Source organism: Gopherus evgoodei, chromosome 4 (assembly GCF_007399415.2).
Source record: "Gopherus evgoodei ecotype Sinaloan lineage chromosome 4, rGopEvg1_v1.p, whole genome shotgun sequence".
Taxonomy (NCBI): domain Eukaryota; kingdom Metazoa; phylum Chordata; order Testudines; family Testudinidae; genus Gopherus; species Gopherus evgoodei.
Window position 1 is genome coordinate 65,615,160 of NC_044325.1, and position 22,469 is coordinate 65,637,628.

The 22,469-nt window shown below is 48.2% G+C and overlaps 1 protein-coding gene across 1 annotated transcript; it reads left to right on the forward strand.

Annotated features, from left to right (window-relative positions):
- Positions 1 to 648: 648 nt before the first annotated feature.
- On the forward strand, positions 649 to 13,842 carry LOC115650118 (acyl-coenzyme A thioesterase 5-like). Its single transcript, XM_030559554.1, is given in 4 exon segments — positions 649 to 693; positions 695 to 883; positions 885 to 1,101; positions 13,634 to 13,842. Coding segments are annotated over 4 exon segments (660 nt in total).
- The last annotated feature ends 8,627 nt before the right edge of the window (positions 13,843 to 22,469 follow it).

A 22,469-nucleotide genomic window follows, 5' to 3' on the forward strand; every position in this document is an offset into this window, starting at 1 on the left:
TTCCAAAGAAACACATGAATTTTGAGTCTAAACCTATTTTTCAAATCTAGCTCTTGTTTAACAGTTACTGAAAACTAGAGATGGACTCGAGACAGAATTCAGATTCATAATTGGATTAGAATCTGTTTGTCTGGGGTATTCAGGCTTATTTGGATTCAGTGTGCCTTAATAGAGCCCAAGCCATGAATTTCCAAGTTAATTCTATGTTTAGATCTAAATTTCCCCAGAGTCTGGAGACAAGACAGGGTTTGGAACGGTTTTTATAGTTTGGCCCCATATATATGAAACACTGTCAGGTCCCAAGGACTTATTATTCATTCCAGGACTATTGCAATTTTATTGTGTGTGTGTAATGTCAATCTCTATAGCTATAAAATATTAAATCACTAGCCCTGGAATGAATGAATTGGTAGTGTTTCAGTACAGCCTCTTCAAACAAACTTCCTCGTTTGGAGTTGTGCTTTCCTTTCCTGATATTTTGAACTACATCTTCCAGAAACCTTTCCAACAGGGCTTCCAAGACTGTAGTTCCTTTTGGACTCTGGCATTGGCAGGGATTGCAAGTCTCACGAAGAGCCAAAGCTTCTGACAATTCCTGTGTCTCTCAGCTGGTATTTTGCAATAAGCTGAATTCCTGCTCCAACACTCATGGTAGTGAGTGTAAAGGTCTTGCCTTCTCCCAAGTGTGTTTTTGTTTGATCCCATTCAGATTACAGTGGAGGGTCTCTCACCGCTGCAGAAGGTCACTCTGAGGGCATCCCTGACTGGTGAGAATGGGGAATTTTTCCAATCCTTTGCCTACTACAGGGCTGAGAGCAATGGAGAACTGGACCTGACGTGCTCCTCAGCCCTGGCTGGCAGCTACTCTGGGGTAGAACCCATGGGGACTGCTGTGGTCACTGGAATCTGAGACACCCTTCAAACGGCTGGCAAAGAATGTCCTCACCCCATTCTATGTACACGTGGAAGTGTTTGAGGGCCACGATATCACCAACCAGCTCGTGGGCAAATGCATTAATGAGCAGAAATTTTTGGGAGAGGGGGCGAAAAGGATTCTGGTCAGAGAAGGTCGGCTCAAGGCAACTCTCTTCCTGCCTACTAGTGAGTTTTAATTTCCTGTTAGTTTTTCAACTGTTTATTAGATCATGTAATGTGCACTATAGTCCTTGGATAGACTTATGGGACCCAGAGCAAGGTTTCAATTAGCTGGTCACCGGGGCTGCATGTTTCTCCTCTGCCCCCCCAAAAGGAATGGATCCAGTTTTTGCATGAGGAGCATAAGTGTTTATTGCAGAGGCAGTGCTGGCTGATGCTCGCTGAGGGGAGTGAGAGTAACATGACATGCCAGCTATTTTCTTCTAGGTGCTGCTCCGTTCAGACCAGAGAAAGCAGATGGAGGCAGGGTTGGGGGTGGAGTGAGGGCTTTAGGGTAGGGACGGTTGTTTTTTAAACTCCTCTGTGCAGTCCTAGCACAATGGGTTCCTGAGTTTTGACTGGGGCTTAGGTGCTATTGCAATACAAATAATAGAATAAGAAAAGATTGTCCTGTGGAGAAGGCATTGGACTGGGACTCAGGTGATGTGAATTCAATTCCAGGCTCTGCCACAGTCTTTCCCAGTGACTGTAGGCAAGTTACTTAATCTCCTGTGCATAAATTCTCCGTCTGTAAAATTGGGAATAAAAAGGATAAATTCATCAATGCATGTGTCACACATGTATACTGTGGTGATAGGGTGGGCTGACAGAAACAGGTGGGAGAGCCTAACTGACTATGGCTTACCTTCCCCACAGGAATCCTACTTGCCATCAGTGGAAAACCTTTTAACTCCTTTGAAATACCTGACTAGGAAAGCTTTTTGAAGGGACAGTAGAAATGTTGAGAGGGAAGTGCAAAGAGAAAGGGCTGGGATAGGGAAGGCAGGAAAAAGAAAGTAAAGTTGTGGTTCCCAAGAAGAGAAGAATTTAGAATTCTGGGAGAACTGAGACTTGAGGGAATGGCTGGAATCTAGATTTGGCAGAAGTCGAGAGAGGCGTAAGGGAGGTGAAATAGACTTGATGGAGGCTGGGAGTGTTTAAGGGCTGCCAGCTGGTTGTAGTTTGAGAGATCAGAATGAGGATGTGGAATCAATACAAGGGGAATCAGAAATGTAAGGTACTAGAATCATAGCATTCCCTCTCAGATCTGAACCTTAAGAGTTCAGAAAGTGAGATACTAGCACCTGAATCCTCTAAGCTTAATTACCAGCTTAGATAGCAAGCCAATCTGATAGCACTGCCACCACCCCAAAATATAGTGTTTTGGGGCACTTTGACCTCCCCAACCTTCCTGGGGACCCCAAGAACCCAGATCCCTTGGGTTCTTAAAACAAGGAGAAATAAACCATTCTTCTTCGAGTGATTGCTCATATCCATTCCAGTTAGGTGTGTGCGCCGCGCGTGCACATTCGTCGGAAAACTTTTACCCTAGCAACTCAGTGGGCCGGCAGGTCGCCCCCTAGAGTGGCGCCGTCATGGTGCTCGATATATACCCCTGCCGGCCCACCCGCTCCTCAGTTCCTTCTTACCGCCCGTGTCGGTCGTTGGAACAGTGGAGCGCGGCTTAGCTGACCTCCACTTTCCTAGCTACTCATAGTTCTCGTATATAGTTATGCAGTTATAATCCTTTTATATATATATATTTGTATAGTTATACGTTTTTTCTTTGCTAACATAGTTAGTTTAGTAATAGTTAGCGGGGTTCAGGAAGTAGCCCCTTTCCTGCACCCGGTGCCGGAGCCCATGCACGGCTCACCGGGTTTTAAAATGGGCTCGGCCTGCCAGAAGCCGATGCCGAAGGGAGATCCACACGACTTCTGTTTGAAGTGCCTCAGGGAATCACACTTGACAGCTAAGTGCCCCATTTGCAAGGCTTTTAAGCCGAGAACAAAAAGGAGCGGGACTTTCACTTACCCCTCCACCTTTGGCACCAAGCGATGATCAAGCGGCTGGCAGAAGTGCCTCCTCGGCACCGGACCCCGCCGGTACTGCCAAGGCCTTTCGGCACCGGCTGTCGCCGGCACCAAAGTTGACTCGGCACCGCTCCCTTCCTCCGAGGTTGAGAGAGCCTACAATTCCTGCTGGTGCCTGACGGCTCCCCGGCACACGCCGTGGTTGAGCCCCCTGCTCCTGCTGCTTCCGTGCCAACTGCACCGCAGCCAGAGAGCTCGTCTAAGTCAGATCGCCCAGCACCGACACTTGCTGAGGCACCGATGATGTCGGCACCATCGATCCCGGTCCCACAAGGGCTGTCGAATCCGGTGCCTGACGGCTCCCTGGCACGCGCCGTGGTTGAGCTTACTGCTCCTGCTGCTTCCGTGCCAACTGCACCGCAGCCTGAGAGCTCGTCTAAGTCGGATCGCCCGGCACCGACACCTACCGAAGCTCTGACGACCTCGGTACTGTCGATCCCGGTCCCACGAGGGCCATCGAATCCAGTGCCTGACAGCTCCCCAGTATGCACTGTGGTTGAGCCTGCTGTTCCCTCCACTCCGGAGACATTACCAACGGCGAGGGATCTCATTGCCATGACAGAGTTGATGCTGCCTGACCCCGGCACCGCCGGTGTGGGTAATACAGTCTCTTCATATGACCGTCCTCTGTCAGCACAGCAGAGTGGCACCGTTCATGATCACGGTCCCGCAGACGCTCCAGGTCCCGTCGGCACACCCGACACCCCTTGCAGTCCCGGTGCTGTTTTTCCTCATTGGTACTGGTCGCACTCGCCGCACCGGTCGGTATCCCGTTCGCCGACCCGCTACTATCGGCACCGTTCCGACTCCCAGCACTGCGACAGGTACCGTGACTCCCGTAACCTCTCCCCGAGCCTCGAGATCTCGGTCGACCTCCCAGCACCATTCTGGTTGCAGGTCTGGATCTTGCTCCAGGTACCGGTACGCCTCCCGGTGCCGGTCCCCGGTGCCGAGTTGGGCAAGGTCCGATAGAGTCAGAGACTCTGCCCATGCCTTTTTTTAGTACCTCCATGGCCATCCAGACGCGCATCCATGTCATCCCACATGCGCAGATCTTATGCTCAGGACCACGATTCTGATACGCCCCCCGACAACCTGAGGTGGAGGAGGTCCCAGAGGTAGAGGACCCAGTATGGTGCCCTCTAAGGGGTACGACTACTCGTCTGTCCACTCTCCTCTCTGCTCACTAGTCTTTCAGTCTGTTAAGGAGAGGTATTGGCATGGCCAGCGGGCGCCAGCCCCGAAACTGAAGGAGGCTTGGCGAATGAACCTACTTGGCCGCCAGGTGTACTCTGCAGAGGCCCTGCAGCTCTGGGTAGCAAAGCAACAAGGCTTGCTTAGCTGCTATAATTATAGCACCTGAGTGAAGGTAGTTTAGTTTATGGAGTTTCTCCCTCAAAACTCCCGCCAAGGGTTTGCTGCCGTCTTGGAGGAAGGGGGAAAAAGGTACCCAAAGCGTCCCTCCAGGCCTCGTTGGACGCAGCAGACTCAGCAGCCAGGACTCTGGCCTTTGGTGTCGCCATGAGGTGCATCTCATGGCTTCAGGTTTCAAACCTCCGGCCGGAGCTGCAGTATGCCATTCAGGACTTACCCTTTGTTGGTAAAGGCCTCTTCGCAGCAAAGACAGCCCCAGGCTGCGAAGCCTGATGGACAATAGGGTCCTAATGCGCTCTCTCAGCATGCATATACCAGCAACCAAACGCAGGCCTTTCTGTCCCCAGCCGCCATACTCTGTGCCTAGCCAGAGCCAGGACTTTGGCAAACAGCGAGGCCAAGGTGGTCGCAGACAAACGTCAGGACCCCTAAAGAGCCAAGGTCAAGGTCCCTCGCAATTACCACTGGGACCAAAGACGAACCTTCCAAGGTGCACCTGAGGGCGGTGTACCAGTCACAGGCCGGGATCCCAATCCCGCTTTCTCCTGGCATGGCCCCAGTTAATTTCAGATCGCTGGGTCCTGTGCACGGTGGAGCATGAGTACCACCTCTAATTTGTTCCAACCCTGTCCCCCTTCAGGGATCCCTCTCACGAGCAATTCCTCGTACAAGAGGTGCAGACGCAGACGGACGAAAGGGGCAAGGGGGTATACTCCCGTTATGCCCTAGTCCCCCACTCGAACGGAGGTCTCAGACCTTCCTAGTCCTGCGCGGACTCAACCAGTTTAGGATAAGGTTGAAGTTCCGCATGGTATCCCTGGGAACCATTATCCCATCCTTGCCTCCTGGGGACTGCTATGCCGCCCTCGATATGAAGGATGCGTACTTTCACAACGCCATCTTCCCTCCGCACAGGAGATACCTCCGCTTTCTAGCCAACCGTCAGTACTTCTAGTTTACAGTCCTACTGTTTGGCCTTTCTGCAGCCCCACAGGTATTGACCAAGTATATGGCCATAGTCGCCGCCTACCTTTGCTGATGTCGGATATGCGTTTTTCCATATCTGGACGATTCGCTTATCCGAGGAGACTCCGAGACACAAACCACTCAGCACGTGGGCATCATCACGGTCTTATTCACAGGTCTAGGCCTGATGATTGCTATAGAGCAATCCACTCTGGTTCCCACGCAGAGGTTGGACTTCCTAGGGGCTATCCTGGTCTCTGACCTAGCCGGAGCCTGCTTATCACAGCCGCGGTTTTAGGCGATGGCAACAATCATCCGAGGTCTGCAGACTTTCCCAACGACCTCGGCTCGCACTTGTCTCAGTCTCCTGGGTCCATGGCTGCCCGCAAGTTTGTAACCAAACACGCCAAGCTCCGCCTCCGTCCTCTCCAAGTCCGGCTCACCTCGGCATACCGCTCGGACAGGGAGCCAATGGTCATGGTAGTCATCGTTCCCTCGAGCACCTTAGGCTCCCTAGAGTGGTGGCTAACTCCCTCCCTGGTGTGGGCAGGGATGCGGTTCCATCCGCCCCAGCCCTCACTGCCCCTGACGACGGACGCGTCATCTCTCTGCTCGAGTGCTCATGGTCACCTCCGAGCTTAAGGCCTTTGGTCTTCTCGGGAGCTGGCATTCCACATCAATGTCTCAAAAATGAGAGTAGTCCGCCTGGCGTGCCAGGGGTTCCAGCGGCAGCTGCGAGGCCGTGGTATCTCGGTGTTTACAGCCAACACAACGGCCATGTGCTTCATAAATAACCAGGGAGGGACATGGTCCTCCCCCCTTTTGTCAGGAGGCCATCCATTTCTGGGACTTTTGCATGGCCCACTCGATGGAGCTGGTGACGTCCTTTCTCCCAGGCGTTCGGAATGCCTTGGCGCTTTGATTCAGCAGGTCTTTCCTGTCTTACGAGTGGTCACTCTGCCCCATGTGAGGCATTCTGCTTTCCAGAAGTGGAGATTTTTCCTCACATAGACCTGTTCGCTCACCGCGAGAGCAGAAAATGCCAGATGTTCTGCTCCTTCCAAGGTCTCTCCTCGGGATCGATCTTGGACGCATTCCTGATGCCGTGGGAAGGCCAACTCCTTTATGCCTTCCCACTGGTTCATTAGGTCCTACTCAAACTCCGCAGGGGCAGAGCGCGCATCATCATGATCACTCCAGCGTGGTCCAGGCAGCACTGATATACCACGTTGCTCGGCCTGTCAATAACCAACCCAATTACCCTGCAACCGCACCCAGACCTCATCACTCAGGGCCACGACAGGCTTCGTCACCCAGACCTGCAGCCTCTTCGCCTCACGGTGTGGCTGCTGTGTAACTGAGTCGGGGTGGCAGGAAGCCTTCCACCTGGTCAACGTACCTGGCCAAGTGGAAGCATTTCTTCTACAGGTGCAATATGCTCGATCTTGCTCCTACTGAGGTCTCAATCCCCTCTATTTGGCCTGCCTCTGGCCTTCAGCGGCAGGACCTGGCGGTATCATTGCTGAGGGTACACTTGGCAGCCATCTCTACCTTCCAGCCAGGCTAAGGTGGACGTTCCGTGTTCTCACACTCTATGGGTTCGAGGTCCCTCAAGGGCTTGGAGCGCTTGCACCCTCGGGTGCGCTGCCCAGCCCCAACCTGGGACCTCAACCTAGTTTTAACCAGACTTATGTCTCCCCCGTTCGAGCCGTTCGCGACCGGCCCTCTGCTATACCTGTCTCGGACGACAACTTTCCTCGTAGCTGTTACATCGGCCAGACGAGTCTCTGAGCTCAGAGCTCTTACGGTGGTTCCGCCGTACACTAGGTTTCACAAAGACAAGGTGCAGTTATGACCACACCCGGCTTTCCTCCCTAAGGTGGTTTCGGCCTTTCATGTTACCCACAGCTCAACGCAATGGGCGCAACAGTTGCACTCCCTGGACATTTGTAGAGTGCTCGCATTTATATTGCGCTGACAGAACCATTTCGTAAGGTGCCCCAACTCTGTCACAGTAGCAGACCAAAGGGAAGGCTTGCTTGTTTTCCTCTTAGAGGATCTTATCTTGGGTGATTGCGTACATCCGCACTTGTTATGATTTGACTCATATTTCCCCAAGCCACATCACCGTGCATTCTACCAGGGCTCAGGCCTCATCTGCCGCCTTGCTGGCTCGTGTTCCTACCCACGAGATCTGTCGCGCAGCTCCATTGGTCCTCGGTCCATACCTTTGCTTCGCAGTATGCCCTGGTTCAACAGTCAAGAGATGCTGTAGCCTCTGGCTCAGCAGTTTTCATTCTGCCACATTTCACTCCGACCCCACCGCCTACGTAAGGCTTGGGATTCACCTAACTGGAATGGATATGAGCAATCACTCAAAGAAGAAAAGACGGTTACTCACCTTTGTAACTGTTGTTCTTCGAGATGTGTTGCTCATATCCATTCCACACCCGCCCTCCTTCCCCACTGTCGGAGTAGCCAGCAAGAAGGAACTGAGGAGCGAGTGGGCCGGCAGGGGTATATATCGAGCACCATGACGGCGCCACTCTAGGGGGTGACCTGCCGGCCCACTGAGTTGCTAGGGTAAAAGTTTTCCAACGAATGTGCACGCGCGGCGCACACACCTAACTGGAATGGATATGAGCAACACATCTCGAAGAACAACAGTTACAAAGGTGAGTAACCGTCTTTTCCCCCACCTTTCCCCCTCCCAGAATTTCCCTCCCTGGGCTATCCTGAGAGATAGTGATCCAACCTCTTAAATCACCATACAGCGAAGCAACTTCCTTCCCTTCCACAAAGAGGCAAACAGATTCAAGGAAAACAGAGAGAGATTCTCTCTCCCTCTCCCGTCTCCCCCACCCGTCCTGGTGAGTTATCCCAATCCCCTGGAATAAAACAAGGGAACAAGAAAAAAAATCAATCAGGTTCTCTAAAAGAAATCTTTTAATAAAAGAGAGGAAAAAGTAAAGAATTATCTCTGTAACTTCAAGATGTAAATATTACAGGGTCCTATAGCTTACAGACACCAGAAAGAGACTTCCCCCCCAAGTACCAATACAAATCAAAATATTCCTAGCAACTACACATATAAACATTAACCAGCCAGATCCACAATTGCAAATAGAGTAAAACAATCAAAAAGCCTAAACCGCCTCTTTTTACTTACTATTTGAAAAGAAACTTAGAGAGCCTGTAGTAATGTCTGGTCTCTCTCAGACCCTCCGAGAGAAGAACACACAACGGACAAAGAACACACACAAAAGCTTCCCTCCACCCAAATTTAAAAGTATCTTGTCTTCTGATTGGTCTTCTGGTCAGGTGTCCAGTTCCCTGCTTGTAACCCTTTACAGGTAGAAGAGACATTAACTCTTAACAATCTGTTTATGACAACTAGGTGTTTGGTGTTTCATGGGACTGGAGTTGGAAATAGGAGGTCAGTAGTTGTGGGATTAAGGAAGACTGGAATGGGAATTGGCAGACTGGGATGAGATGTGCTAGAAGAGGGAATAAGGAGGATAAACCTCTCTGCTGTATGAGGGTCTTGGAATACAGATGGAAATGGGGAGGAATAGCTAAGAACACAAGAGGTCCTAGTCCTGCAGACCAATAAGGCAGCCTAGGAGCACTGACGGAGAGGTGGAATCAGGACAAACGAAAGTGGCAAGATTTGAGGATTAAAGACCTTGTTTCAAGGCTGTGTACAGAGATACTGATGAGACTAAGCCCTGGCCTACACTACTGGGTTAGCTCGAATTTAGCTGTGTTAGGTCAATTTTATAAGGAATGCATCTACACAAGCAACCCCATTCTGTCGACCTAAAGGGCTCTTAAAATCAACTTCTGTACTCCTCCCTGGCGAGGGGAGTAGTGCTGAAATCGACCTTGCTGGGTCGAATTTGAGGTAGCGCAGATGCAAATCGAAGTTATTGGCCTCTAGGAGCTATCCCAGAGTGCTCCAATGTGACCGTTCTGGACAGCACTTTCAACGCCGATGCACTTGCCAGGAACACAGGAAAAGCCCTGGGAACTTTTGAATTTCATTTCCTGTTTGGTCAGCTTGGCGAGCTCAGCAGCACAGGTAACCATGCAGTCCACCCAGAATCGCAAACGAGCTCTAGCATGGAGCGAACGGGAGACACTGGATCTGATTGCTGTATGGGGAGAAGAATCTGTGCAGGCAGAACTCCAGTCAAAAAGAAGAAATGCTAATATATATATATACCAAAATTGCACAGGGCATGATGGACAGACGCTACATCAGGGACACGCAGCAGTGCCATGTGAAAAGGAGCTCAGGCAAACCTACCAAAAGACAAAGGAGGCAAACAGTCACTCTGGGTCAGAGCCCCATACATGCTGCTTCTACGATCAGCTTCATGGCATTCTAGGGGGGGACTCTACCACTACCTTACCACTGTCCGTGGACACCCGCAAGGGGGGAGTCTCACGAAACACGGAGAAGGATTTTGTGGATGATGAGGAGGAGAATGCGCAGCAGGCAAGCAGTGAATCTGTTCTCCCCGGCAGCCAGGACCTTTCATCATCCTGGAGCCAATACCCTCCCAAGGTGGGATCCCCGACCCTGAAGGCAGAGAAGGCCCCTCTGGTGAGTGCACATTTGTAATTACAGTACAGGTTTCAAAAGCAATAGAGTTTAATGTGTGATTTGCCCTGAAGAATTGGGATGCATTTGGGGCCAGTACAGCTACTGGAAAAGTCTGTTAACGTGTCTGAGGATGGAGCAGGAATCCTCCAGGCATGTCTCCATGAAGCTCTCTTGGAGGTACTCTGAAAGCCTTTGTAGGTTTCTGGGGAGGGCTGCCTTATTTCATCCTCCACGGTAGGACACTTTACCACGCCAACCCAGTAGCAAGTAGTCTGGAATCATTGCAGCACAAAGCATGGCAGCAAATGGTCCTACGTTTTGGTTGCATTCAAGCAACATTCGGTCTATATCTTTCTGCGTTAGCCTCAGGAGAGTGATATCATTCATGGTCACCTGGTTGAAATAGGGGAATTTTTGTAAGGGAGCAGTAAAAGGACCCCGTTCATGCTGGGCTGTTTGTGCTTCGCTAAAAGGGATCATCTCTGAGAATAGCCACATAGCAGGGGGAGGGGTGAAGGGATCATCCCTAAAAGCCACGCGAAGGGATGTGCTGCACATCCACCCGAAAACCGCAGCCCCTCTTTTTAAATAGCAAACCCAACCAGCATTGCTTGCTATGGGAAGGGAGGGCGCTGCAGTTTGAAAACATTCCCACATGTTATGAAGGCATTAGAAGCCAAACCTGCGTACCCTTTGGCTTACCATGGCTGTCTGGAAACCAAATTCTGTTGCCCAGCCATGTGTGATAATATATTATATGGAAAGATACCTCTCTCATAGAACTGGAAGGGACCCTGAAAAGTCATCAGGTCCAGACCCTGCCTTCACTAGCAGGACCAAGTATTGATTTTTGCCCCAGATCCCTAAGTGGCCTCCTAAGGGATTGAACTCACAACCCTGGGTTTAGCAGGCCAATGCTGAAACCACTGAGCTATCCCTCCTGTAAAAGACAAGCTGGCAGAGGATGGTTGTGTCACCATACTGGCAGGCACTCAATATAAAAGGCAAAATGCGACCTTGTACCTAAAGCACATGTGCGATCTGCTGTGAATTGCTTGATTCACTGTGAAAGAGTCTCCCTTTTGTTCTCAGAAATGTACCATCTTAAATTTTACTTTTTATCCTCCCGCAGGTGCAAATGTTTCTGTCACTCCCTATCATGCCCGTCCCTGTGGTTATCGCAGATTAGAAGGCAAAAAACCCGCACTCGTGATAACATGTTTTCCGAGATCATGCAGCCTATAGTTGGAGCAAGGGGTAGGCTGGGTCTCCAAGGATAACTATTGGCATTTCAACCTCCCCAACAGTAATTTTCTGGTCTGGGAAGTGCATCCCTTCTTGTAGCTGCTCTGACAGCCCAGAGTTCCTAAAGATGTGACCGTCATGCACCTTTCCCAGCCATCCCATGTTGATGTCGGTGAAACGCTCCTTGTGTTTCACCAGTGCTTGCAGCACCATTGAGAAGTACCCCTTGCAGTTTACATACTGGTTGCCAAGGTGGTCCGGTGCCAAGATAGGGATATGGGTTCTGTCTATTGCCCCACCACAGTTAGGGAACCCCATTGCAGCAAAGCCATCCAGTATGACCTGCACATTTCCCAGAGTCGCTACCCTTGATAGCAGAATGTTAGTGATTGCATTGGCTACTTGAATCACGGCAGTCCCCATAGTAGATTTGTCCATTCCAAACTGATTTTCGAATGACCGGTAGCAGTCAGGTGTGGCGAGCTTCAACAGGGCTATCGCCACTTGCTTCTCAGCTGTGACGGCAGCTCTCATCTTGGTATTCCAGCTCTTCAGGGCGGGGGAAAGCAGAGTTCCAGGAAAGTGGCCTTATGCATGTGAAAGTTTTGCAGCCACTGTGACTCATCCCATACCTGCAACACTATGCAGTCCCACCAGTCTGTGCTTTTTTGCCGGGCGCAGAATTGGCGTTCCACTGTATCAACCAGTCCCACTGCTGCCATGATGTCCCAATTCCCGCATCCCATGCTTTCAGGAGTATCTGTGTCCATGTCCTCCTCACAAGTGTCCTCGTGCTGCCATCTCTTAGCCAGGTTCTGCACATATTGCAGTATAATGTGTGAGGTGTTTACAGTGCTTGCAACAGCAGTGGTGAGCTGAGCGGGCTCCATGCTTTCCGTGCTGTGGCGTCTGCCCGGGTAACCCAGGCAATAAGGTGCAAAATGATTGTCTGCAGTTGCTTTCACGGAGAGAGGGAGGGGAAACTGATGACATGTAACCAAAACCACCCATGGCATGTTTTTGCCCCATCAGGCATTGGGAGCTTTACCCAGAATTCCAATGGGCAGCAGAGACTACGGGAACTGTGGGATAACTTCCCACAGTGCACTGCTTCGTGAGTCGACGCTAACCACGGTAGTGAGGACGCACTCCGCCGACTTAATGCGCTTAGTGTGGACATACACAATTGATTGTATAAAATCGATTTCTAAAAACTTCTGTAAAATTGACCTAATTTCCTAGTGTAGACATATCCTGGGATGCTGAAGAAAGCTGTTGCTAATTTTTAGTGATTATTTGCCTGGAGCTGTGCTTAAAGAGAGCTCAAAGTTGATCACAGTTTTTAATTTTGTAGAAACAAGTTTTTATAATATCAAAGCCCATTAGAAATGTTTCTACTGTGTGGCTTGTTTTTTTTTTTTTGTTCATTTTTTTTTTTTTTTTAAGTTTCCTGGTGAAAGCAGTTGGGCATGACAGTGATTGATCAGATCATAGAACCATAGGAAAGGATCCCAGAAACTGTGGGATCGTCACCCAGAAGTGAGTAGAATTGGTTTAGGTCAGTGATAGTGTCTGTCCAAGGCCAAACGTGCCCAGTTCTGCCTGGCTAGTGTGAATGCATTGAATAGTTTGTGCTTCAGTTGGTTCAGTACAACCAACTGAAGTACAAACAATGTAAGTCTTTAATATGGACAAGGCTTTAGGCTAGGCATCCTAACCAAGGTGCTGATGTATGTTAAACAAGCATGTTACAAATGCCTAGATCAGATTCTAAACTAAGGGAGTTCTCATCAGTGACACACAAGGAATATGGAATCCAGGAAGGAGAATCTGTTAATTATTACATAAACGTATCTTCTGAGAACAACCATCACAGGTGTCATTTTTATCCTTCTTCTTACTGAAGGACATATAGTACATATTGTAGGAGAACCAGACAAAAAAGGAGGTGTGGGCTTTTTATTTCTTATCATTCACTCCAGAAGTCCTTGGTATCTTGCTGCATATTAATCTCTCTCAGACTTCACTGCTAGAAGTCACTTGTATCTTGTGGTGGGAGCATAGGGCCCCAGGATTGTTTTAGGTCTCGTCTACGTGGTAAAATTGATCGGCATAACTCCAACAGTATATAACTAATAACTTCCAAAGTGGAGTAAATTAATCTGCAACAAAGTAATTTTTATTGCAAAATAATGTCCACACTGGGGAGTTATGCTGTCACTAGTTATTCCACTGTGGCTATGCCAGTCTTTTCCCCCCATCTAGACAAGCCCTGAGAGAGAGAGAGAGAGAGTGTGTGTGAGAACCTAGTTTAGTTGACAGAAAATCAGTTGTTTTTTTTTTAAGACCTAGTGTATGACTTTGTGCTGTGGAAATATTACTAGACAGCTGTAAGTCTCCTCCACAATGAATGAGCTCTCCTTTCTTTCAGGATCTGGTCCATTCCCAGGACTTATCGACTTGTATGGAACTGGAGGAGCTCTTCCTGAGTACAGAGCAAGTCTTTTGGCTAGCAGGGGCTTTGTTACACTAGCTCTCACTTATTTAGTCTTTGAAGATATCCCAGCTTTCACAGACATCCTCGAACTGGACTATTTTGGGGAGGCTGTGGAGTTTTTGCAGAAGCAACAGCAGGTATGAGACAAATTACAGTGCCTTTCCAACTGGAGGCTGAATCACATTTCCCTAAATTGAGATGTATGTGTCAATAAATACACTTAAGTTTCTGAGAGAGGTGGAAGGAGACCTTGCAGTCCGAAAGACTGAGCACAGTATGGAAAGCCAGGAATGCACGAGTTCTAATCCCAGATTTGATACTGATTTGGTGTGTATGTTATATCTCTGGCTTTCATTTTCCCCAGCTGGAACAAGAATGACTACTTCACAGGGAGCTAGGAAGCGTAATGAATGATTTGCACAGCACTTTTTGATCCGTGGCAGAAAGTTGCAGAGCAACAATTATTATATAAAGTTACACATTAGAAAACACAGCTGGGAGTTATAGGAATGCTAAATTGCTTAAGACAGGCCATGTTTTAATTCTTTGTCTCTTATTAAAGCTTAAGATACTGGAATGGAAAAAAAAATCCATTCACTTGCTGTGCTAAAATACCCTTTGGTTGGAATCTTACACAATTTTGGCCCCAAATAAAGTTTTAGAAGCCAATAAGAGTACTCTAATGGAGATTTATAAGATTGGTTCTTAAAGCTTTAGTGTCAGAGAGTGCCAAGTTACAAAACACACAGAGGCCAAACTTAGACAGCAATGATTTGATGGGGCTGGCATAAACAGCAATGTATCATCATGTGTGACAAAAGTTCCTCCTCTACCTTGGTGGGTCCTGTGCTTATTGGCAGATTTGCTCACCTCAGTGATCTTCCCCTCAGTCTGGGTCAACTCCTCCTGTGTCTGATCAGGAGTTGGGAGGTTTGGGGGGAACCCGGACCCGCCCTCTATCCGGGTTCCAGCCCAGGGCCCTGTGGATTGCAGCTGTCTATAGTGCCTCCTGTAACAGCTGCATGACAGCTACAACTCCCTGGGCTACTTCCCCATGGCCTCCTCCAAACACCTTCTTTATCCTCACCACAGGACCTTCCTCCTGGTGTCTGATAATGCTTGTACTCCTTAGTCCTCCAGCAGCACACCTTCTCACTCAGCTCCTTACACCTCTTGCTCCCAGCTCCTCATAGGCACTTCCTCTCCTCTGGCTCCCCCCTGCCTGACTGGAGTGAGCTCCTTTTAAACCCAGGTGCCCTGATTAGCCTGCCTTGATTGGCTGCAGGTGTTCTAATCAGCCTGTCTGCCTTAACTGGTTCTAGCAGGTTCCCGATTACTCTAGTGCAGCCCCTGCTCTGGTCACTCAGGGAACAGAAAACTACTCATGCAGATTTTGAGCAGAATAATTTCTATAGCTGAACTGGAATCAAGTGACAAGAGTTGATAAGTTTGTCAGCATCTAATTAAAAACTTTCTGCACTTATCCAGTCCCTGAATTGCAAAGAGGAGAATAAAGAGTTATGAGGAAATCTGATCTCTTCCAGGGAACTTAGACTGGTACTAAAGGTCCTCTGTGGATGAGTGCTTCCATGGAATGTCTTTTCCCACAGAGGATCACTTATTTTCCTGAAGGATTATGAGCTTGTAGTGGGGCTAGAGTGGAGTTCGCCCTCTATGGCTAGACCTGGCTAGTCTGACATTTTTGAAACATGATCTAAACCAGAAGTGGCCAAACTTACTGACCCTCCAAGTTGCATATGACAATCTTCAGAAGTTCAAGCGCCAGGGAGCAGCTGCTGGGGCTCGGGGTTTCAGCCCCATGCGGCTGGGGGGCTCGGAGCTTCATCCCCATGGGTGTTGTCTGCTCAGGTTTGGGGCTTCAGCAGGAGTGAGGCTGACGCCCCAAGCCCTGGCAGACTCACTCTGTAGGCCCCCTCCCAGCAGAGGAGACGTGGGGGGGGGAGGTAGGGGAGCACATGGGGTCACAGATTTTTGCCAGGGTTTGCTGGCTCTGCTTGGTCACATGGTGCTGCTGGGCCACCTCCCTGCCTAGCAGCTGCTAGAGCTCGCAAGCTTGGAGCTGTGGCCATGAGGAGAGGCAGCGGCAAACAGCTGGGAGCTGCAGGGAGAGCCACTGCTTTTGCTGCTGCCTCTCCCCGCTGAACTAGAACAGAGGCCCTTCCCCGCAGCTCCCAGCTGTTTACTGCTGCCTTTCCTCAGGGAGGGTCCACAGAAGGGAAGGGGTGTGAGTAAACCTTTACATGGTACCTTCCCTTCTCAGCAGGCACCAGTCATCACTGGCAGAAGCCCCGAGCTACGCCTCCTCAGTCTGGTAAGCAGAGAATGGTGGGGTGGAGAAGCGGCGAGCTGCACTTTAACTATAAAAGAGCCGTGGGTTGGTCACCCCGGTCTAAACAAAGATGTATCAATTGGGTATTGCTTGAAATGTGGGGACTATCTTGTGCTTTGCAAGGCCCCAGTTAAGAGCTTATGCAAAGGGGTGTCAGATGTATGAGTTTTTTTCTCCTTTCTTCTCCCATGGGGGAATTAGGTTGAGTTGTTGAGATTATAGGAATATACTGAAGTTGGTCAATAAGGTCCAAAAAGTACAGGGCCAAAACGGTTACTTGAACAGAATATAAGGCTTCTCTGAGTCAGTAGGATCCAGGTACAGTACAACTATCTATTAACTGAAAGCACAGAATAAAAATGATCAAAATATAAGCAGAGCTTTATTAACTATGGGGCAGAGAGGGCAGTGAGGCACCGAACTCTCCTACTGTAAACCTGCAGGACTTGGGCACCTACCTCCCATTTGTGCTTTTGTACATCTGCCTATTCTAATATTTTGCAACTATATAATAAGCTGTAAAATCATACTTACAAAATCCCAGTCTCTAAAAACAGAAACCTCTGGCTAATTCACTCTAAAATACAATAATTGTGTCAATTTCCCTATGCCCACAGAAATTGCAATTTCAGGTAGGGCTGTTTAAATATTTTCCAAACAGAAACCTCTGATTTTACTAACAATTTTGTGACTAAAGTCTAAGTACTTCAGCTCTATTATTCTTGTAAGTAATCTTCAAAATATGGAAATAACCAAAGACAGGTTTGTTTGGGTTTTTTTAAGACATGGATAAATTTAGGGGGAGAGTGTCTCCTTTAGCTGTTGAGAAGAGGCACTGATGGCTCACAACTAGATGCTCTTTCCCTTCTCAGTGAAGTTTGTGATTGTGCCTTCAGCAGGGAGAAGTGAAATCCTTGGGCGTCTGTCTGAGCCCATACTCTGCAAGGCCTAGACACCCTTCAGTGCACTTCATGTTCCTGCTGCTGCTCTCGATTTCCAACAGGAGGAAGTAACCCATGCCCTATCTATTCCGGTCTCTTTCTTTCTCACCCTTTTATTCTTCTCCAACCCCCTCCTCAGATGCAGGCTAAATCCAATTAGTGGCAATGCCCATACCTGAGTGAGAGAGAACATACATGAGCTATGGGCTGCGGACAGTGATTGCTTGGGTAACTTAAGTTTCCCCTACTTAGTATTCAGGGAGCAGGAAAGCAGTGGAAGACATTTGAGGATAAGGGGGAGAGAGGAAGATGGGAATATGGGGGTGGGTGGGAGAGAGAGGTGGGATTTGGGCAGTTATAGAGGAGTTTTGGTGAGTAAAAGGGACTATGGGCAGCAGGCAAGGGGCATTTAGGGTATAGTGGAGGCATATAGGGGAAAGAGGCTATTTAAGGGGATGTTTAGGAGGAAAAGCTATCCCTCATTGTCTCTCATCTTAGGGGTCAGTGTCTCGCATGGTTTTGTTTGTGGGGGAAGAGGCTGTATCTCACATTGTGACTTTTGGGAGGTTTGAATGGATGCTTCCTCCAGCAAGTTGTAGCAGCAAAGAGCTTAAAAATCTAGTGCTCTCCTCCAAATACATTGTATAAACACATACATTCTTATTACATCACACCCTTATAGCACGTGCCTGGCCTTACAGAGCCTTATAACTTAGAGACACAGTTATACTCTCAATGCCTGAAGACATTTTCTCTTTACCCCACTAGTCAAGGAGTAATTAGTGAGGGCGGGTCATGCTGGCCTTCAACAAAAGCATGCAGCTAAACTACATCTCAGCTGTAGGGCATCATCCTATAAGCTATACAATGAAAATTGTTCAGCATTCTAATGTTTAATGCTTTTAAAATGCAAACCTCATTTTCAGGAGTTCCAGAGAAGCTCTTGTGGTTATACACAGGCTAATGCAGAAGCCTGTTTTTTATCTCATAGCCTTCCATTGGAAGTGAGTCTTGCCACTGCATCTCTTTTTGTTTTATTTCCAGTTGTCGCCTGTGTTCAGCTTCTTTGAATTGTTCTTCCGCCTCAATTTTTCCCTTGGTAGGCATGGTTCCTGTTTTCTTGTGTTGGGGTGCCCTCCGGTGTTTATCTTTTGAACTGCAGGCTCTGTTGCCTCCTGGGGTCTGCCTAGCAACAGTGCCTTTTTCCCTTTCTTCCTACCTAATTGTTTTCAATGTAAAGTAAACCAGAAAAACCACTTTATTTGCATGTATATAGTGCTGGTAATGACTCTCAATGGGAGTGCTATTGTCACAAAAGACCTGTTTGTCACAGCTTAATGGTTCCTTGCTTAATATGCAAGCCAAAAACTCCAGAGAGAGCAGAAAAAAAATTCTCTCTGGGTTCCCTTTTAAAACCAACTGTTTCTCTCTGCTAAAAAGCCCCTAGCAGAGAAAAGAAAAATATAATATTCCTACTGGCTTCTGGATTCTATCTTTCCCATAAACGCTGCCACCATGTCATAACCTAGTCCCAGATTTGGACCTTAGCGTCCAAAATATGGGGGTTAGCATGAAAACCTCCAAGCTTAGTTACCAGCTTGGACCTGGTACTGCTGCCACCACCCAAAAAATTAGAGTGTTTTGGGGCACTCTGGTCCCCCCGAAAACCTTCCCTGGGGACCCAAGACCCAAACCCTTGAGTTTCACAACAAAGGGAAATAAATCTTTTCCCTTCCCCCCTCCAGGTGCTCCTGGAGAGATACACAGAAGCAACCTCTGTGAATCTAAGCAGAGGGACTCCACCCTCCCCGTTCCCAGTCCTAGAGAACAGAATTACCTCCCTCTTCACCCAGAGGGAATGCAAAATTAAGCTAGTAAATCTAACACACACAGAGTTTCCTCTGACTTCTTCCTCCCACCAATTCCCTGGTGAGTACAGACTCAATTCCCTGGAATTTCCCACTAAAGAAAAACTCCAACAGGTCTTAAAAAGAAAGCTTTATATAAAAAGAAAGAAAAATACATAAAAATGGTCTCTCTGTATTAAGGTGACAAATACAGGGTCAATTGCTTAAAAGAATATTGAATAAACAGCCTTATTCAAACAGAATACAATTTAAAACACTCCAGCAACTATATTTATGTAAATACAAAAAATATATATAAATCCTATCTGATCTTTTTGTACTTACAACTGGGAAACAGAAGATTAGAAAGCAGGAAATAGAAATCACTCCTCATCTGAGAGAGCATACAGGCAGACAGGCAAAGAACTCTCACACAATTCCCTCCACTCAGAGTTGAAAAAAATCCTGTTTCCTGATTGGTCCTCTGGTCAGGTGGTTCAGATTACTTCTTTCCAGGTGAAAGAGACATTAACCCTTAGCTATCTGTTTATGACAACAGGCTAATGCAGAAGCTTGTTTTTTATCTCATAGCCTTCCATTGGAAGTGAGTCTTGCCAATGCGCTATGCACTAAGGGTCAGATGGAAGGAGGGGCCCAGGACACAGTTACTGATGATACCCCAAATTCCTCTCTCTTCACCCCTCCACTCAAGAGTCGAGATCATGATTTTTGGCTTTCATTTTTGCAAGAGTGAAGCACAGCCCTGTGGAGATGAAAGAAGGGGAGGTAGATCTTCTTAGCTTAATGTCACCATGTACAGTGACAAATCTGACCTATAGTGAGGATGTCTTTGACAAACTGCTAAAGTGGAGTGACTACAGCAGGGTTCGGCAACCCTTCAGCAGCGGTGTGCCAAGTCTTCATGCATACGCTCTAATTTAAGACTTTGCGTGCTGGTAATACATTAGCGTTTTTTATAGGGTCTCTCTATAAGTCTATAATATATAACACAACTACTGTTCTATCTAAAGTAAACAAGGTTTTCAAAATGTTTCAGAAACTTTATTTTAAATTAAATTAAAATGCAGATCTTATTAGGTTAGTGTGATCTTTGCCCTACTGAGTTTTCCAGTGTCTGGTGGCACCTATTTAGATACTTTAAACTTCACACAGGCTTCTGAGTTACAATTTGATAACTAGCTGGCAGGAGGTCGGCGGCTGGAATCCCAGAGCGGCATCTGAGGTGAGTGGAGCTGGTAGGGCTGAGCAGGGCTGGAAGCCTGGTCCCTGTCTGGCAGGGGACCTGCGCTGGAAGCAAGGTGAGTGGGGCTGCAGTGGGGACCCCAGCTGGTAAGGGGCCGGCAGCTGGAACCCCCAGAGCAGCAGCGCTCCGAGGTTTTGCCTGCTGGCTCCTGTCAGCTGGACTCATAGCCCGCTGCTAGCCTGATGTTCCTTCCCTCAGGCCGGCAGCGGGCACTGAGTGGGGCCGGCGGCGAGACCCTGGCTGGCAAGGGGCCAGCAGCGGGAACCCCAGAGCTGTGGCGGGCTGAGCGGCTCAGCCTGCCCCGCATGCTGTCAAAAATCGGCTCACGTGCCACAGGTTGCCGACCCCTGGACTAGTGTCAGGAATAACAGAGCCCTGATTCTGCAGGCTTTCCGCACAGCCAATGACTGGAGAAAACACCGAAGACCAGAACATCAACAACCTGAATCCATCTTGAGGGAAAGTTTGGATTAATATCTATCCACACACAAGCACCCAAATGCTCTGCCAATGGCAATATGACAGCAGAAAGGGCTGCTTGGCCAACATAGGGCTGTGAAATAGAATACTCACTTTATATTTTCAATTACAAATGTTGCTTGCCTATTTCAGATACTTTAAATCTTCTGTTAATGAGATTGCTGCTTTACGGAATGATACGCAGGAGGTTCCTGAGCCTTTTGAAAAGCAATGTTGTCTGGAGGATTGACTGCAGGGCTGGAGACAATGAGGTCCTGAGTTCTAAAGTCTCTAATGCTGGGTGACCTTAGGCAAGTAACTTCATCTTTTTGTCTCAGCCTCCTCAGTAGTAAAAGAGGGATAAGAATTCTTATTTTGCAGGGCTGTTGTGAGAATTAAATGAAGGTCTTCATAGTGCTTTGAACATGCGAACAATTATTAAAATGCTGATTATTGCCAAAAGACCCTGCTGTTGTGCCCCAGCTGATGGATCAGCTGTCCAGACATTTTCCTGAAATTGCCTTATAAAAATATTTAAGGCCCTAATTGCCATACTATCTGAGGGTCTATCTACACTATGAAATTGTCAATTTTATAGAAGTTGATTTTTAGAAATTGATTTTATACAGTCGATTGCGTATGTCCACACTAAACGCATTAAGTTGGCGGACTGCATCCTCACTACTGTGGCTAGCATCAACTTGCAGAGCAGTGCACTGTGGGTAGCTATCTCACAGTTCTTGCAGTTTCCACTGCCCATTGGAATTCTAGGTTAAGCTCCCGATGCCTGATGGGGCAAAAACATTGTCATAGGTGGTTTTGTGTACATGTCGTCATTCGTCCCTCCCTCTGTGAAAGCAGCTGCAGACAATCATTTCGCAGCTTTTTTCCTGGGTTACCCCTGCAGACCTCATACCATGGCAAGCATGGAGCCCACTCAGCTCACTGTCACCACTGCAGTTGTGGGCAAGTCTACTGTGGGGGCTGCTATGATCCAAGTAGCCAGTGCAATCACTGACGTTCTGTTATCAATGGTAGTGACTCTGGGAAATGTGCGGGCCTTTTTAGTTTTTAGGTGCATCATATTCCTGTCCTTTGTTGCTGGTGTAGAAGTCTTGCAGCCGTACAGTCCAGTCCAGTCAGTGCTGTAACACCCTATTGCACTTCTGTGGTTGACACATGTAATGGCTCCAGGGCTCTTGCTCTTTTACCTTGGCCGAGGTACCTTGATGCAAACTCATCCCCTTTGTTGATTTTAATGCCCTGTAGGCCAACCACCCTCCCCCCTTCTAAATAAAGTAACTATTGTTTTGAAACTGTTCGTTCTTTCTTAATTTAAAAAAATTGAGATAATGGACAAGGTAGCTGTGGTGGTGTGGGGGAGGAGGGAAGGACAAGGCCACATTGCTTATTGTAGCCACTCTAAAAATCAAACTGTTTGAATGACAGCCTTCTGTTGCTTGGGCCATCCTCTGGAGTGGAGTGACTGGGTGCCCGGAGCCTCTCCCGCATTCTTGGGTGTCTTGGTGAGGAGGCTATGGAACATGGGGAGGAGGGTAGGCGGTTATACAGTGGATGCAGTGAGGGCCTGTACGCTTGTTGTCTTCCCTGCAGCTCCAACAGATGCTTCATCATGTCTCTTTGCACCCCCATTAGCCTCAGCATTGCGTCCTGCCTCCGCTCTTCGTGCTCAATTAATTCTTTCCTGGCCTTTGCCACTGAATGCCTCCATGCATTAAACTGTGCCCTATCAGTGCTGGAGGACTGCATGAGCTTGGAAATCATGTCATCAGGAGTGTGGTTTTTTTTTCACCTTCTAATCTGCAATAACCTCAGGGATGGAGATGATAGGGGGAGCATAGAAACATTCTTCGCTCTATGGTTCTGGGGGAAACTGCCTGGTCACCTG